Source organism: Myotis daubentonii, chromosome 12 (genome assembly GCF_963259705.1).
Source record: "Myotis daubentonii chromosome 12, mMyoDau2.1, whole genome shotgun sequence".
In the NCBI taxonomy this organism is placed as follows: Eukaryota; Metazoa; Chordata; class Mammalia; order Chiroptera; family Vespertilionidae; genus Myotis; species Myotis daubentonii.
This window is the reverse complement of record NC_081851.1, coordinates 39690957-39709552: the sequence shown is the minus strand read 5'-3', so window position 1 is coordinate 39709552 and position 18596 is coordinate 39690957. Positions and strand designations below refer to the sequence as shown.

The 18596-nt window shown below is 38.5% G+C and overlaps 2 protein-coding genes across 5 annotated transcripts in view; one reads left to right on the top strand and one right to left on the bottom strand.

Annotated features, from left to right (window-relative positions):
- Positions 1-71: 71 nt before the first annotated feature.
- On the top strand, positions 72-8799 carry PNO1 (partner of NOB1 homolog). 3 transcript variants are annotated; one of them, XM_059659596.1, is made up of 7 exons: positions 72-339; positions 559-708; positions 3200-3283; positions 3463-3523; positions 3748-3865; positions 7320-7390; positions 8056-8799. In XM_059659596.1, the coding sequence occupies exons 1-7, from the start codon at positions 133-135 to the stop codon at positions 8121-8123; spliced, it is 759 nt and encodes a 252-aa protein (XP_059515579.1). In that variant the 5' UTR covers positions 72-132; the 3' UTR covers positions 8124-8799. The 3 variants fall into 3 exon arrangements, with proteins under 3 accessions (XP_059515579.1, XP_059515578.1, XP_059515580.1); XM_059659595.1 differs by lacking the exon at positions 8056-8799 and having other exon boundaries at positions 7320-8038; XM_059659597.1 differs by lacking the exon at positions 8056-8799 and having other exon boundaries at positions 74-339; positions 3748-3869; positions 7320-7423.
- Positions 8800-11467: 2668 nt separating this feature from the next.
- The window catches only part of PPP3R1 (protein phosphatase 3 regulatory subunit B, alpha), a 63566-nt gene continuing 56437 nt past the window's right edge, over positions 11468-18596 (bottom strand). The window contains exons 5-7 of one of the 2 annotated variants that reach the window (XM_059659598.1): positions 17595-17779; positions 16351-16438; positions 11468-12787 (exon numbers count right to left, since the gene is read on the bottom strand). In XM_059659598.1, the coding sequence (XP_059515581.1) occupies positions 16364-16438; positions 17595-17779 (260 nt within the window). In that variant the 3' untranslated portion in view covers positions 11468-12787; positions 16351-16363. The remainder of the gene's footprint in view (positions 12788-16350; positions 16439-17594; positions 17780-18596) is intronic. The other variant, XM_059659599.1, reaches the window with a different exon arrangement.

Sequence of the window (18596 nt, the reverse complement as noted above, 5' to 3'; positions counted from 1 at the left end):
CCCGGCGTGGGGACCTCTTAGGAAAGGGGGCGGAGCCCTGCGGCTGGTTGGCGAGCACATGGTGCGCCTGCGCAGTGCAGCGGCGCACGTGTTCCACCCGGAAGCGCCTGCGGAGGCTGGAGATTCCTGAGGATGGCCGCCGCAATGGAGGCACAGAGCGCTGTGGCCGAGGACGGTTTCACCCAGGTCACCCGCAAGGGTGGCCGGAGGGCGAAGAAAAGGCAGGCGAAGGAGCTGTCCGCGGCGGGGGAGGGCGGGGACGCGAGCCGCATGGACACCGAGGAGGCCCGGCCGGCGAAGAGGCCCGTGTTCCCGCCCCTCTCCGGGGACGGGTTCCTGGTACTGGCGGGACCCGGGACGGGAGTGGGGTAGGGACCTGGGGGAGGCCAAGTCGGTGGTGATGGTGAGACTGCGTGGGCTCTTCTGAAGCTGCAGACGTGACTCCGCTGACGTTTAATTCGTTCAGAGAAAGGGAGCTTTTTTGTGCGGATCAGTTGTCAAGTTACAGCTCCACCCCCCTTCCTTCAGGCATCTCAATTGTGCGTTCTTTCCTTGCAGGATGGGAAAGAAGAAACAAGGAGAATTCCAGTCCCAGCTAACAGATACACACCATTGAAAGAGAACTGGATGAAGATATTTACTCCTATCGTAGAACATTTGGGACTTCAGATTCGCTTTAACTTGAAATCGAGGAATGTAGAAATCAGGGTATGGAGAATGCCAACTATTTCCAAATACGGTTTACAGGGATGAACATGCAGGAATAGACTTTCCTCCGTGGGACTTGTTTTGTTAAATGACTTTCTCCCAGTTTTCTAACTTAGTGAGTTTGCATTTAACACACATATTAGTTGAGTTCATAAGTTGAGCCTGAGATCATACCAAAATAGTGGTTATACTCTGCATATTTTTTTTTATAATGTTCTGTGTTGAACTGAGAAAAGGCCAGCTGAAGAGAGGTCATCACAAACAGAAGTTTGTAAATAATGAGCTGAAGTACTTGCTGCACTATTTATTTTATTGGTATTTGGGGAAAATGTATCTTAGAAATAAGTACAATTTATATATATATACATATATGTTGTATACACATACATACAGTACTACACACGTGTATATATTTTTTCCCATGGTGTCAGCTCAGTGGTTCGACAATCAAAATTAATTGACTTAGAGCTTCTTTTTCTGAGTGCCAACTTTGTATCAGAATCAAAGACCAAAATCAATTATAATCTGTCTTTTTGAGGATTGTTGTGCTGTCTGTCATCAGGACTATTATAGACTCATCTCCACTGAGAGACTAACAGGGGTGGCCAAACTTTTTGACTCGAGGGCCACAATGGGTTCTTAAACTGGACCGGAGGGCCGGAACAAAAGCATGGATGGAGTGTTTGTGTGAACTAATATAAATTCAAAGTAAACATCATTACATAAAAGGGTACGGTCTTTTTTTTTTTTTTTTTTTTTTAGTTTTATTCATTTCAAACGGGCCGAATCCCGCGGGCCGTAGTTTGCCCACGGCTGGACTAGAACAATGGAATAAAGCCGAGAGGCACTCTAAATAGTTGGTAACCTTTAAAAGAGAGAACTTGACAGTCGACTTCCTTGCCACTTTCATTCAGGTTTCCATGGCGTCATGCCAAAACTTCCTGTTTCCTTATAGGTTTCCCTTGCTTCGTTGCTTTACATCATCTTTCACCACTCCGTCCTCTGTGCCAAGCCAGATTAATTTTCCCAGACAACACTGCTTTTATTTTGATGACCTGGCATCTTCAGTATCTCTGAAACACAAGAGTTAAGTTTCGGACTGAACTTGCCTTTCAAGTAGGAGTCCCAGTCCCAAGTTTGTCCCACCAGCTCTCTGAACATTTTTATGTCCATATGTACGGGTGGCTTTCCTCTGTGACGAAGACCCTCTCTTCCCCACCCCCTTTGTCGTCCTGTCTCAGTCCCCTTCATCTTTTAGGGTCTAGCTCACGTCCTTTCTCCTTTATGATCAGTCCATTTTTCAGTCATGCCTTCAGTGCCAAAACTGTATTGTGTTTCGCTGTCGTATGGATTGCAGCACCCTCAGTTTGGGTCCCACTAACAGTTGTGATGCTGTTATACGCCAGGCACAAGGTGGTGCTTTAGTACATGCTACACATTTTGGTCTTTAGGACAGCCCTGTTAGGGAGGTGACATATCCCCATCTTATGGATGTGGGGACACTGAGGGTCAAAGGAGTATCTTGGCCAAAGTCATTAAGCTGATAAGTGAATTTTGATACTAGTAGGGACCTCTTGGGATCTCCTACCCTGGCACCCTTATTTTACGATGAGAAAACTTAAGACCTAGAGTATTTATGGGACTTGTTCCAGGTCATGTAGAGGATTGGGATAGGATCCAGTTTTAAAACCAGACTCATACCGGGTCTAGTTTTATATAACCCTGTATGGTTTCAAATTTGTCAAGGATGTGGTCTCCTCAATTAGATTGTGAGCTTATGTGGGAGAGTGGAAATGAACAGTTTTGGAATCAGACCTATGTTCAAATCTTACCTTTTTCACCTTTTAGTACTTTAGTTGCCTCGAACATCAGTCTTTATATCACTTAATATTTAGGGTTGTCATGAAGCTTAGAGCTGTAGTACAGAAAGCACCTTCATAAAGCATGTCATTTACAGTGGTAGGCATGTTAGGAATAGCTGTTTCTGTGATTATCCAGTGAACTCTTTGAGGGCAGGATCCCTGCTTAAACCACTCTCAGTAGTTAGTACTGGGGTTGTTGCTGTGGGAAACATCAGTACACACATGATTGAAGTTGGGAGATTAGATCACAACTTGCAGGGAAGACTGTATTGAAAGATAAGACCACTGGCTTGGGCCTGGGCGCATTGAGGGGCTGGTCTGAGGACGTTCTTCAGCCTGCGTGCATTCCGGCTGTGCCAGGGGGATCTTGCTGTTCAGCCCAAGTCAGATCTGGATGGAGTACAGTCGTTTGACAGCATTTTGGTGGGACTGTCTACCTCTGGAGTTGGGAAAGTTTTATTTTGCAAGTTAAACAGTACTTACCTCAGCAAAAACTGGGTCATGGAGAATACACTGGGGAAAGGGTGGTGGTGAAGGAAATTACAATAAAGGGAAAGGTCATTCCTAGTATTCTGTTAGAATATTATCTTTTCCATCACCACCTGTAATGTGTGCCTCTTTTAAAACAGACTTGTAAAGAAACCAAGGATGTTAGCGCCCTGACAAAAGCCGCCGATTTTGTGAAAGCCTTTATTCTCGGGTTTCAGGTAGAGGTGAGTGATTTCATGACATCTGAAATAGGGGCTTGAAAAATACTCCAAATGAATGTTTCAATGAATTGGGATTTTTTTAAATATGAATTTTTAATTCCATAATTTGTGTATTTTAGCTTAATACTCATTCTCAGGGATTTAAATGGAAGGGCTTCACAGTGTTTATTTTTATATTGTAGGATGCACTTGCTCTCATTAGGCTGGATGACCTCTTCTTAGAGTCCTTTGAAATTACAGATGGTGAGTGTATGGCGGTCTTTTGTAATGAAATACTGTCCTTTTGTATTGTGTGTTTCTCAGCTTTCCTAAAGCTTTGGTTGAGCTGGATTATTAGCAGCTTTTTTTAAAAAAATGCATACTTCATGTCTGTTAGGAGGGAAATTGTGTTAAAGATTACACTTTATGTGGAAGTGGGTGGTGTACTGGAATGGCTCGCCTCTTGAGGTCTTGCTTTTCTCATTTAGTGAAGCCTCTAAAGGGAGACCACCTGTCAAGGGCAATAGGGAGAATCGCTGGCAAAGGAGGAAAAACCAAATTCACCATAGAGAACGTGACACGGACACGGATAGTTCTAGCTGATGTGTAAGTATGTGATCTGAAGAAAATTATTGTTGTAATTTACATTTGATCTTTTGCTTGGTCATAAAGATAAAATGACCTTTCAGAAGGTCATAAAAGTTGTATTTTATGCATACGGTTGCCACTAAATCTTTGTCAGCATATGGTTCTGGATGAATAGTTACTTACTTTGAAAGCAGATTAAGTTAGGAAAATCTTAGAAATATTTTCCTCAGTTAGCATGAAGGGAATGTTTGGAACCAGTATTAAAAGGAATTATAGGACAGGTGAAAATGTAAATAGTTTCTCAGGGGAATCTATTAAGTCAGTAGAGGAGAGCAAATGCTGTTGTGAGATTTCTTTTTAAAATATGTATTTAAAGGCCCTTCCTAAAAGGAAGGTGAGTAGTCACATTGGGCATAAACTAGAGAACATATGGGGACATAAATAAGATGAGACGGGCTTAATGTAAGGGTGCAGGAAGTCTAATTACCCCTCCGTGAGGTTGAAGCTGCTCTGTTGCCAGGCTGGGATAACTAGCAGATGGCTCAGAGATTATATAATGCACAAAGTTGGGAGACGAAGCCGTTGCCTGCTACCGAATCCAAAAATAATTTTATTTGAAATTGTCTCATCTTTGCTCTAAACTGAGAGGCTCAACTATTTCTGTACTTAAAGAATAACCATAGTACTACTTTGGTGGACTGGACCTCTGTACCTGAGGACAGGTGCATTATAATTTTGATCTTTTATGAATTGAGTCTAGAGTTGGGAGTAGGGAGCCAGGGGAAAAGTTTTTTTGAACTAGAAACTTCAGAAATTGTGAAATGTATACCACATATTAAAATACTAGAGGCCTGGTACATGAAATTCGTGCACAGGTAGGGTCTCTAGGCCTGGCCTATGATCAGGGCCAATCAGGGCCTTCCTTCGTTCCACGCTGCCCCCTGGTGGTCAGCGCACATCATAGCGAGCAGTTGAACTCCCGAGGAGACAATTTGCATATTAGCCTCTTCTTTTTCTTTTTTTTTTTAATATATTTTATTGGTTTTTCTACAGAGAGGAAGGGAGAGGGATAGAGAGTCAGAAACATCGATGAGAGAGAAACATCGATCAGCTGCCTCCTGCACACTCCCTACTGGGGATGTGCCTGCAACCAAGGTACATGCCCTTGACTGGAATCGAACCTGGGACCCTTGAGTCTGCAGGCCGACACTCTATCCATTGAGCCAAACCGGTTAGGGCACATATTAGCCTTTTATTATATAGGATAGCCCTAAAAACTTGTTAATTTAGAAATCTAAAATGAACTGGTTTGTTAATCATATTATGGGTAAACTTATAAGTATTTATAAGCATTACCTTAAAAAATGTACTCATTGACATAAATTAACAGCTTTATTGTGGAATGATTTACATACAATAACATTCACCTGTTCCAAGTACACAGTTCAGTGAGTTTGGGCAGAGGTTCTAGTCCTGTAATCCCACTTTACTCACACAGTTCCTTCACCCCAAAAGTTCCTCGTGTACCTTTGCAGCACCCATACCCAGGCACTTACTGATCTACTTCGTGTCAGTTTTGCCTTTCCTAGAAAGTCACAGTCTGTAGTCTTTGGGATGTGGCTTCATTTAGTTGTTTTGACTCTCCATTTTGTTGGATGTATCAGTAATCCCTTTTTATTGCCAAGTACCAGTCCAATGTATGGATATATTGCATTTTGTTTATCCACCCACAGATGATGGACATTGGGATATTCAATTTGATGCTATTATGAATAATGTTGCTATTGAATTGCTTCTTAGATCTTTTGTGTGTGTTTTTGTAAATTGAATTACTCAAAATTAAAGAAATGTACTATCTGGTAGTTTTTGCTACAAATAGGCTAATTGGAAATTCACAAGTTGAACAATTTAGATTAATTATGATCTAGCCATAAAGTGGACTGTTATACACCTCTCAATGTTATTTTGGATGAGTTGCTAATCTGGTAAAATACAAGATAATGTGAGCAAGATATAAAACTAAAAACTACTTGCTCCATATATATGCAGATAAATCAGAGAAGAAGTCATGTTGCTTGTATGTCCGGAGACCTCCATGCCATTCCAACTACTGCCCCATTACTTTGTTTTAGTAGGAAAACTACTGACGCTTTATATATTCTTGCTGTCTCTGTGTTCTCATCTTTCATGCTTTAAAGAATTCTATTTTTGTTAGACATACACATATTTTAAAAAGCGAAAAATTTCTACTGCCTACCTCCATTTCCTCCTTAGAGGAGTCAATTTCAACTCAGCGAATTTTTAAAAATTATTTATCTCCATATTTCCAAATATCTTATTTATATGCCAGCTTCTTAATTTTTTCAGATTCATTGTTGACTGCTATAAATGATAAGGATTTAGCTTGCTTTCACCCCTCCCCTCCCCTCCACACTCTCAGCCTTTCCCACGATCCAGTTTACTCTTCTTCCGAACCGTCCTGTCCGCACACTGTGGGTTTTGTTAGACCAGTGTTCAGCATTACCTGCTGCCAGGCTTTGGAGCCCAGTTATGGAAGACAGTGTGCAAATGTTTGCTTGACGTTGCCCGTTTATGATTCTTCCTCAGCCGAGTCTGGTACCCATGTTTTTTACCTTCTCCAACAAACAACTCCCCTCTCCCCCCAATAATTTCGTCAGAGTTACAGAGGGGTGGTTGCCTGTTTGCACAGAATGGGGAAGAAAACCTGGGGATCATCTGAGTAGACTTTAACTGATTTTCTTGTTAGTAGCTTCACTCTTACCCCAATTTCAGAAATACCTGAGCCTATGTGGGGCGGGGGGAGCGGGGAGGGGGTTCTGCTTGATGTTCCCAATGCCGATTTCGGATGGTTTACTGAAATTTTGGAAGATGAGTTGAAAAGGCAGAATGCTCTCTTTAGATCTTTAAGTCATTCAGCAAGGAACTCTCATTAAATGGTCTGAGTGTGAGTACTGAAGAGATTTAGATAATCTTAGAAAGGTATATAGTAGAAATCCAAAGATGTTTTAAGTAAGTACAGTATTTCTTGCATTTCTGGGTAATCAATAATCCCAGGTCTGCCAATGTATAATCTTGAACAGGTTTCTTGGAAACATTTTCATTATCTGTAAAACAGTAAGTAGCATCTACCTAATGATTCTCCTGTGAGGATTAAAGGAGAACAAGTGTATGAAGCCCTAACACGTTATTTTGGTCATTATTTATCCAAAATCTAATGTCTTAGTTTTGTTTTTATGTTTATGTATTTTCTAATATTTTTTATATTGGGACATAATTCACATGCCATAAAATTCCCCCTTTCAAAGTGGGTTCTTAGCATATTTGCAGAGTTTGCAGCCATCATCACAGCCTTTACTTAGAAATCTGTATTTATGATTTTTCAGTTTCTGGATTACAAGACTTAGTAAAGGAAATGTATTTTGTTGCTAACTTGTCTCACTTTTTCTTACAGGAAAGTTCATATCCTTGGCTCTTTCCAAAACATCAAGATGGCAAGAACTGCCATTTGCAACCTCATCCTGGGTAATAGTTTCTTTCTTTGTATTTTCTCTACAATGAATAGAGGATCTAGAGTAAACCAGATTTGCAAGTCAGTTTAGAGAAATGTTAAAGATAGCAAATAGAGACTCCTGGAGGCTGGCAAATGAGAACCTGAGAGAAGTAGGAATCTTTTTGTTTGGATTCCATGTCTGCTAAAGCAAAAGGATTTATTGGCTTATATTGCTTAAATCTTCACTGCCTTTCCCTGATGAATGACATGCACAGAAAAGCCATCCCAGAGCATCAGGCAATGACACCGTATTTTAGGTTCAATGAAAAGGGAGCTGCTGATCAGCACCAGTCAGCTTAATCCACTTGGTCCCGTTTCCCACAGGGCATCAGCGTCAGTAACTCGGTCAGGAGTTATAGGGAGCGTAGCAATGTACTCAGAAAACACTGGAGATTCTCCCTTGGTGCCCATTTCTGACTAGCTTCCTTCCTAAATATGTTGGCTCTTATGATTTAAAATGGGTTTTTTTGGAGAATATTTGGATATGGTTTCCTTTTTAGGCCTTTTGTTGATTAAAGATAGATCCAATGGAAAATGTTCCTGTTCTTTTAGAGTTTTGTAGACCATTTTCCATGTAGTTTCTATATATGTGAGTATATTTCTACAGATAAATAAGCTTGTTTTGTTTCCTCTACAGGAAATCCTCCATCAAAGGTTTATGGCAATATTCGAGCTGTGGCTAGCAGAGCAGCAGATCGATTCTGATTTCAAATCAGAAACTTTTTCTTGTCTTTGGACTGTAGAGAAAAAGAGCTTATAAATGGTCCCAAGAAACCATGTGAAGAATTTTTGGTCGCTTTAAACCTCAGTCTCTGTTTGTCAGTTCTTAGCCAGAAGCATAAACCCGAAAGGAAAAATTTGATAGTATTCATTCAACAGCTTTGAGGATAATTTAAGTATCAAAATTTCATACCATTATTATACTTAAACATTAATTACAATTTCTCTTATTTTAAGTTACATGCATAATTTCTAGTTCTCTTATTTGGAGGAAATATTATTTTTCTATTTGAATTTGTTTTTAAATTATAGATTTATAAACATTTCTTCCGAGTTGTAATTAAAGAACTATTCCCAGAAAACCTCTCTGAATCATGTCCCTCAATACTGGTGATGTGACTATTTTAGAATCAGGTTATAAGCAGCAGTTTGGCTACAGTGTGTGAACCAAAAGGCTAATCTACCTGTTCTGCCACTTGTAAAATTAAAAATTTTTATCACAATACAAGGTTGACATGTTATTTTCCACATAAGTATATAAGTTGGGTTTATTTCTTCTAAGTAGTAATGTTTTTACTCCTAAGAAAATATGTTCTACAAGTGTAATAGTTGTTTTAACTAGTGTCTGCCTAAATAACTAAAGTTCATGTAAGAAAAAGTATTCAGCTGCTGTTTCATTTATATCAGTTACACGTGCCACTGTTAGAGTCTAGTCTGTACATTGTATGGGATTGGATATACTTACATATTTTAGTAGGAATCCATTGAGGAATTGCTGGAAGAATTTCCCACCCCAAATAATTTTTTATCCTTTGCGGACGCAGCAGCACGAAGAGTATGTAAGATGGTAGCAAATCTCTTTATATTCATAAACTTGGGACACTGAACTTTGATTTAGCACCTTGAGTTCTGGGTACCTCCCTAGGGGAGCAGTAGTACTTGGGGTTTGAAAGGGAGACAAAATGTTAGAGGAAACTCAATTCTTGTAATGGGAATAACAAAGAAGGAATCAAGAGATAAATCTGATTATCACAGCGATAGTTGATCTTAAGATCCTGGATCAAGTCACTAAATCTAACACCTCAACCTTAGCCATGGTGTATGTTTCTATGCCATTTGTCATGCTATACTGTAATTATAGTGTCTGCCTCTCCTCCTACTATCTAGCACAATTTCTGACTAACAATTTACTTATTAGCTGGAGAATGGACATGAGTAGTCTTTTCTTAGTGGCTGGTGTTTCCTCCTAGTCATTCCAGAAGATTTGGGTTCCAATACTCATGCTACCTAGAATTAGGATGATACAGAAGAAAGCTCATGTTCAGGAATCTGGGAAAAGGACCTAACTTTCCTGATCTCAACCATGTTAAGATTGGGCCAGCATGCTTAATGTTAGATTACTGAAAGTATACAGTGACAATGTACATGGCCATCCTACAACTGGTAAAATGCTCATGGGGAAATGTTAATTACTTATTTGGTCAAATACACCAAGTAAATCTGTAGGTTTGAGAACAAGGAATTGCTCATTTGATCTGGTTAGCTGATAGATTTATAATGCCCAGGGGAAGTGAAAGGTTGAAATGGCAAAGGACTTTAAACATTATGTAATGCAATAAGATTTTTGAGTTTGTGGGAATTTTTGAAGACTAAGGAATAATGTTTGAAGACACATGAGTTTGAACAATATTTAAGTCCTGGAAACTATCCAGAAAGATTGAGATGCTTTTTCACTTTTAAATTGTGGTAAACACATAAAGTTTACATTTTAACCATTTTTAAGTATACACTGTTGTGCAATCATTATAATCATCCATCTCCAGAAGTTTCCCTTCCCTAACTGAAACTGTACCCATGAAACACTAATTCCCCAATACCTCCTCCTGGCCCTTGGCAACCACCATTCTACTTTCTCTGAATTTGAGAAATCCGGAAACTCATATAAGAAGGATCACACAATATTTGTTCTTTTATAACTGCTTATCCTATATAATAAAGAGCTAATATGCTAATTAGACCAAACAGCAGAACGACCTGGATGAAGCTGGGGCTTCGAGGGCTGGCCGAGGCAGCCGGGGCTGCGAGGGCTAAGCCCCTTGCACAAATTTCATGCATCGGACCGGGCCTCTAGTTTTATATAATGTCTTCAAGGTTCACCCTGTTGTAGCATGTATCAATTTCCTTCCTTTTAAAGCTGAATATTCTATTATATGTATACCATCTGTCAGGTACATTTGGGTTGCTTCTACCTTTTGGCTACTGTAAATGCTGCTGCTATGAACATATTTGTGAGTATACAAATAAACACCCGTGCTGGAGGCTAAAGAACAGTACTTAGCAAACCCTTGCTGTGGAAAGACTGTGGCACACCCGTTACAGTCCCTGCTTTTTAACTTCAGGGTATGTACACCTAGAAGTGATAACGCAGATTTGTTTTTACCTATGGATTACATCAATTTACCAGTTTTTTAAAAATCCAGAAGAATGAAAAAAAGACTAATGGCTGTGGAGGCCCACCAAAGACCCTGTGAACACGCTCGGGTTCCAAGTATTTTATTTTTTATTCATACCGTATGAAGCGTCTAAAGATCCCACAACATGATGTTTCATGCAGAAGAAAACTAAACATTCAACATAAACCACCCTCCCCCCACCCACACACACTTAAAAAAAAAGGAAAAAACCCTCATTCCCCAGTAAGGAAATAATGTTTGCACTATTTTTCTGTAACGCCAGCCAAGATATGCACAAGCAAGAGAAATAGAAAGCATTTGCTAAAACATCTGTAACAAATACTTATGTACAAAAAATTCACAAAAGACTAGTTCCCCCTTGAAGCAGAGCACATGGCAGTTGACACTGGAACAGATCAAACCACTGGCTGGGATTATAAACCACGTACTGATCCAGAGGAAGAAAGTTACATGTAGTGGAGATTTTCAGTTTGAACATTAACATTTCCAAAGTTTGGCAACATTATCTTTTAAAATTATGCAAATTATGTAAACAAGAGGTACATTTTAAATCGATCTACATGCAAAACTCCATGTCATGCAAGGACACCAAGCACCGAGATTTTTCTCTCACAGACAGAGCCCATGATGTGCAGCACTCAGTTGAAGGAACAGCAATAGCAGGCAGGTACGCCCAATTTAAGAATCACCTTGACTCAACCTGCCCTTTCCCACTCATGACTATAAAACCAGTTTTACTGAAAAACTATATAGGGAAAGACTACTGTCCTAGAAAGCTAGCCGTAACGTTTTCTTCCAGCCAACAGTACCTTTGCAGAAAAGGGAAGGGACAATAACAAGTGGTGGAACATGATATACTACTTTTATATCACACAAATTTATTAAGTTACCCATTACAAATATGAGCAAATCAAGGAAGAAAATTTTCATGCACTCTTTATGCCTTATGGTAAAGAAATTTAAGAGGTATAAATTTGGATAAAAACTTTCTCTTCTGTGGCATACACATGAGTAAGATTTCTCCCATTTAAGTCACAAATATATGTTGGGTGTTTAGATACATACATGCAATTTAAATATCACCCAAGTTTCAAATTAGCTGCAAGTCTTTTGAAACACAGAGGGGAAGTTTGCAGTTCAAACTTAGGTTTAATTACAAGTTATTTACCCACGTAATAAAACAAATGGATATGCAGTTAGTGATTACTTCAGGTACTCTTCATTAAGTAATGTCAAAGATAAATTATGATTGCCTCACATAGCTTCTGGCCTTTATGTATGAAATCACAACTGAAACTTACATGTACTTAGGGACATTTAATAAATGTAATGGCTCCCAGTTATGAAGTAACAGAATGAAGCAGCCACAAGCTTTGTGCAGGCACTATATGAACACAAGAACGAGCTCTTGGCAGTAGCACTGACTATACTTTCTCCTCAAGCAAAGATGTAATAAAAGCTGCTCAGCAATGAGACATAGTCCCTGGAAATATATTCATAGGTATAAATAAAGTTACAAACTCCTTTGTTACAAAAATGTACTTAAGGTAAATAATAGGACGTTAACAAATGCTTTGTCAATCTCTCAAAGGAGAAAGCACAGGAAAGAAAGTAGCTGGCCTAACACCCGGCTCAAATTGTACAATCTTCTACCTATATAAAAAACTGTGTGAAATAAAAGTAAGGATGTTTTATGTTCTGCTTGGCACTTTTGTACTCTATCATTTTGTTTCTGAATCAAGTATATTAAATTAAAGCCAACCTACTACACATATAGAAAGCTACATATATCTATATATAAATATTTACATATGTATATATAGATACTTTGTTATAAAAGATGAAGAAAAATAAATTAAAAAGCCAACCCCTTCCCTTTCTTCACCACATTGATATGCTCTTTTCATGTTGCTGTCCTTCAGACTTTAAAGTGCTACACGGAGTTATTGAGAGAATAAGAGTTCAATAACACTTAGTTGGCTTCATGAGGCTCATGTTGGAAAATGTGGCTTCACAGAGAAAAATACTTCCATTTAAATACACAGAGAGCATTGCTGGACGTCTTGAGCAGATCTTCAGAGATGGAGAAGAAAGCAAAAGTGTTGGGTGGTACTCTTTAAAAAAGAGTCACACATCTACCACCATCTTTTTGTGGATATCTAGGCCACCTACAACCTGCAATGGAACAAATCAAGCTTAGCCATGTTGGAGACATTCCTTTTTACTAGTCTAAGCACTTTATTAAAACTATAATGTAAAAACATACTATTTTAACCATTTTCAGAAGCTGTGTTTTTTCTTTTGTTGAAGTTACATTGCTTCTAGTTAGAATTTTCATGGCTTCTTTCTTTCAGGAGTGTGGGCAAACTTACTCGGTAAAGGGCCAGATAGTAAATATTTTAGGCTTTGTAGACCATATATAGTTTCTCTTGCATTTTCTCTTTTCCCTTAAAAGTGCAAAAGAAAACCCCCAAAACAAAACAAAACAAAACAAAAACATTTTTAGCTCAAAGATGCACACAGTAGGTCATAGGCAGGATTTGGTCCACTCTGTAGTTTGCTGACCCCAATCTACCCTTAGTAGTTTAAGAGTAAATGATCACCAAATGTTACCATAAAAGTTGTGCTCGAAAACCAAATATGGGCTTCACTCTCAGTCTATTTTAGAAAAATTAAAAAGTACCAAGTAAGGTTTTCTGCACATTATTTTACCATGCAATCAAATATACATGAAATTCTTATAGACATCTCAGTTAATACTAACACGGAAATCTAATCATGTAATTATCTGATTATTTGGGGAATAAACTTTATTAAGTATACCCTACATAAAGAAAGTGCATTGTCATAAATGTTCATAGTTTGATGACTTTTCCCAGAGTAAACACCCAAGTAACCAGCATCCAGATCACTACGCTGAGAATCAGCCCCCGTCCTGCACCAGCCATCACCCTCTTCCTGCCCCACCAGAGAGGTAGCTAGCCACTCTCATGCCTTTACCACCATGTTTTAGTTGGGTCTTTTATACATTACTTTTAAAAAAGTATACTATTTCTAAGAAGTATTTATACTTTTACAAATCAAATCTCTTTCTTGTCTGGCTTGTTTCACTCAACATTATGTTTGTGAGATTAATTCATGTTGCCATTTATAGTGACATCTGTATTAATTTTTAACTTAAAAATTAAGTTAAAAATTAACTGATTAAAAAATGTTTACCTGAATAATAAATGTTAAAATCAATTAGTTCTACAATTTCTGCTATGTAAACATTCCTACATTGTCTGAAGTTATAAGCATTATTCATTGACTTCCTAGCACAGAAGATTTAGCTCTTTCTCACAAACCACTCCCGTCTATCTCCTACCCCATGTAATACTTCCCACCTCCTTTTTTTCTTATTTTTTTTTACACCTCCTTATTTTGATTGGACAGAAACTCATTTTAATTATCATTTTGTAATACTATTTACAACAGAAGGGCATACTGTAATCCCCCCCCCCAACATTTGTTTTGCTAGTGAGTAATTATCTGCTCTTTTCCTTTGTTGGGTTTTCTATGCATTTATCATTAATTCAATCTCAAACTTTTTGTTCTAAATACATTCAACTATATTACGTAATTCTATCAATTTTATTGTCATTAGGTCACTCCCAAAACTTTCCAACCTGCTGCAATCCAGGCCCTCCATCTCTGAATCTCCCTTCACCATCCTAGAGATTTCCTTCTTTCTCATGTTTGACCCTATGTTTCCTGGACCCCACATTATTTCTTTTTTGATTTACAACTTTACTTCACTGGGAGCACATCCTCCAGTAGTTTGCCAAAAAGAGAGGCCTTCCACACCTGAAAATGTCTTTATTCTTCCATGTAGTTTGAGTTTGTAGATAATTATAGTTTGGAAATAACTATTCCCCAGAATTGTGAAGGCAATGCTCCATTGTCTTCTAGTTTCTAATTTGCTACTGAGAAATTGGCACTATGATTCTTGAGTCTTTGTACAAAGCTCCTCCCCCACCCCAGCACCCTAGCACCCCAGCTCTTTGGAAATTTGTAGAACCACTTCTCTGTATCCATTGTTTTAAAAATTCATGACAATGTGCCTAGGTCCAGATTATTTTTGTATACTATGCTATGTACTTTTCAGTGAGTCCTTTCAGTCAGGAAACTCATTACTTTTGATTCATTATCCTTGATTCATTTTTGATGAGTTCCTTCCCTCCATTTTCTTTCTGGAACACCTGGCAATTAGGTGTTAAATTTCTTTAAATGAATCTCTAAATTTAAATTTTCAAGAGCTCTTGTAAATATTATGCAGTTTTTGTTTCAATGATTCAATATATCATGTCCCTGAGGATAATGACATATTTTCATAAAAAAGTTTTTCCAAGCTTCATTTTGGGGCTTGGCTTCATCTTTATATTTCGTATTAGAAGTTTTCCTCTCATGTCTGGTGACCCTTGGCTCTCTGCTTCTGTAGAAAGGACACTGGAACTTCATGTACATGGTGGGGCTGTTGATTATGTATGGGTACACTGAGTGATCTGCTTTGGGAAGATCAGATTCTCAAAGAGAATTTTTCCTCTCTTGACTGGAGAATATGTCTAGTTGGCAGGGAGCCTGGTCAGGAAGAAGGCTGGAGTTGTCAAAATGCAAATATGCTTATCTTCACCTAACACCTCAACACACAAACCCAGAAAAACCCCCTCATCTATGTCTTGTGTTTCCCTGCCTAGAGACTCTATTTCACCCTCTCCAATCTCCCACTTAAAGGGCACCAGAGTCTGAACAGAGTAGGGAAGCAGATCTAGTGTTCTAATTTCTTCTTAAACTTTACGCAGTTTTCCTGTTTTGAACCTCACCTTTACCCCTACTTACAGTCATCTTGTGACACCAATTTCTGGCCCTGTTTGCATTATATACCAGGTTGCTTCTCAGCTTTCCAAGCAGACAATTAGAATTCATACTTTCTCCTGTCTGCTAAATCAGTTTACTCACTTATAAGTTGCCAAATCTAGTTGCTATCCTCTCTGCTGTTCACTTTGTCCCTGGGAATTCATAACCTTTTCTTCTTAATTCATTTAATTTCATTGGAGTTTTGAGAGGAAACAACATTGAAAATAGATGTTAAATCCACCAACTTTAATCTTGTCACTAATTATTTACAAATTTTATTTGTATATATTAAGTATTCTGAAAATTTTAAAGTAGATACATACAGTGTACATAGTCTTTTAAAATAGCTTTTCTCACATCTTTTACTGTCATTGCTTGAGAAATCAGAATACAAAGATTACAATGAAGCCAAAATTATGGGTTTGATCAATGTTCAGAAAGGTTGTTTTAAAACACAAAATAAACATTTTTCTCCATTCCTGACCTATACCCCTCAAAAACACAAATAAAAGCAATTTATCAAAAATACTGGAAAATGAACTCAAAGCTTAGCTATGTCTTCAGTGTAAATAGTATTTCTATAACTAAAACTATAATTTCCTTCCACCACAGGTAACTTATATGTAATTTTAAGTTACATTTTTAAAAAAGGTTTTTATTGATTTTAGAGTGAGAGGAAGGGAAAGAGAGAAACATCAATAAAGAGAAAACATTGATTGGCAGCCTCCTGCACACCCGTTACTGGGGGATCGAGCCCGCACCTGGGCATGTACTCTGACGGAATGGAATTGGGGACCTCTTAGGTCATAGGTCAGGCTGCTCTCTATGATGCCACTACCAACCTCATTTCATGTTCTACTCAATCAGAGGCCAATCCACGGTGATCTTTGGCAATGGTGAAGGGATAGCAAACACCTGTAGCAGTACCACCTGGCAAGAGTTCAAAATCTCAAGTCTAACACTCTTCCAAAAAGACCCAGCCTGTTCTTTAATTAGAGCACTACTCTACTTTTTGAAACGAAATGCAAAGACAGTATTCTCTTGAGATGGCAAAGGATAGTGTGAACCTCTACTTAAAGACAAATAGCTACTTCAGTCCTTACATAAAATACAACCAAAGTTATTTATTTTTCCTTGTGTGGTCTAAATAAAAAATGGAAAGAAAGGGAGAAGAAATACCTTCCTATAAAAGCATCCAGTCTCTCTGAAAAACTTCAAAACTTTTTTACCTTTGTCATTCTTCTGGATTCACTATTATCTCTAGCTTGCAGTTATAACAAAAAAGCTAACATCTTTGCATTAGAAGTAGAGAAGAGAAGCCTACTTAGAAGCAATGAGTGGTGGCAAATCTCAGGATCTACTGAAGAAAAGCAGTAAGTTGGAAGCTGAACTGTTGCCCATCTCAACCTAGACTTAGTTTTCTAGGGCTCCCCTAACTGTAGTCCTCACCTCTGTAGAGCCCTTGCCCCTAAACATAAGAACTACCCATTAAATAGTATGGAAATGGAAGGGGCAGGGAATCACCTTTTACACTGCCTAATCGGTGAGTTTAAGATGGACAGGGACTCCATCTCTGTTGCCCTCACGAAATCAAGCTTCTGGATTCTAGCTGAAAGTCACGAACACGTATTTCCCAAAAAATGGATTTTGAAGCATGTTTATTTTTAAATGAACCTCAAAAAAACATAAATTGTAATTTGAGGAGCTACCAACAATTAGAAAAAGTTACTAGTACCTGTCTTACGGCATGTTATCAATCACTGAGAATACTGGGGTGGCCAAAAGTAAGTTTATAGTTGTGACTACATAAAACACAGAGTTTATTCTTGTATTATTATTTGTTAATTATTTTCCATACAACTGTAAACCTACTTTTACCCATCCCCGTATTAATTCTTGAGAATACATTGTTATTCACTAACAAAAACAACAAAAAACACTTCAAAACTTTTGAATGGGGGCAATTAGGCAAAATAACTACAAGGAATTCTCTATTGCCGAAACCGGTTTGGCTCAGTGGAATTCTCTATTAAGGGTTTTTTAAATGTTTTCAAAACTAAAGAAGAATCAGATCTTGTGTACTTACAGCACAGAATTCTTCAAAGGATATTCTTCCATCTCCATCCTTATCTGCATTTATTATGGTTTTGTCTACAATTTGCTGTAACTGCGTATCTTTTAGATTGTTCCCCACCATCATCTTCAGCACCTGGAAGAGTTCCCCATTGGAAATATAGCCATCTTTATCCATGTCATAGATACGGAAAGCAACTAAAAAAAGAGTGAGGAAAAAAATCAATGACAAGTATAGGCAATCATAAGGGAATATTTTCAATGAAAAAAAAACACCTGTTAAGTTGCCAAACATCTAGAATTGTAACTATGAGGACGGCTCCTTTCTACAACACAGATGTTGCCCTTCAGTGCAGTTTAACAAACTGGTTAAGAGTGTTGGCAATGGAATCAAGGGTGCTTGGGCCAATTAGTATAGTCTAGGGCAGTGGTCGGCAAACTCATTAGTCAACAGAGCCAAATATCAACAGTACAATGACTGAAATTTCTTTTGAGAGCTAAATTTTTTAAACTTAAACTATATAGGTAGTTTGCTTCTTCTTTGTAGCCATGTCAAACAGGGCACCTAAAAAAATGGTTCATTTTATAATAATAAAGCCACCAACACAAAATAATTACAATTCTTAAAATGATGACAAAAATACCTGTAGGATTTGCAGCTGGTTGGAAAAATATAGGTAACTTTATTCTTCGAGTAGGTACTTTTGTCACCCACATGCAATTTGTGGACGCGACTAGCACTAACCACTGCACAATGAGACTGCTGACTGACTGGCTCACTCAACTCGTGCATGAATTGCGCGTGCCTCCCCTGCGCTGCGTATCCCGTGGCCCACCTGCGCCGCGTCTCCCGACCGACACCCCCACTTCTTCTAACGCGACTTCTTCAAAATAGACTCACCCAGGCCGAAAACCGACTTCTGCGCATGGGCCACGAAGTTTCAATCGCACTGTAGGTGTGCGCCTGCATGTGGTATTTTGTGGAAGAGCCACACTCTGCCGACCACTGGTCTAG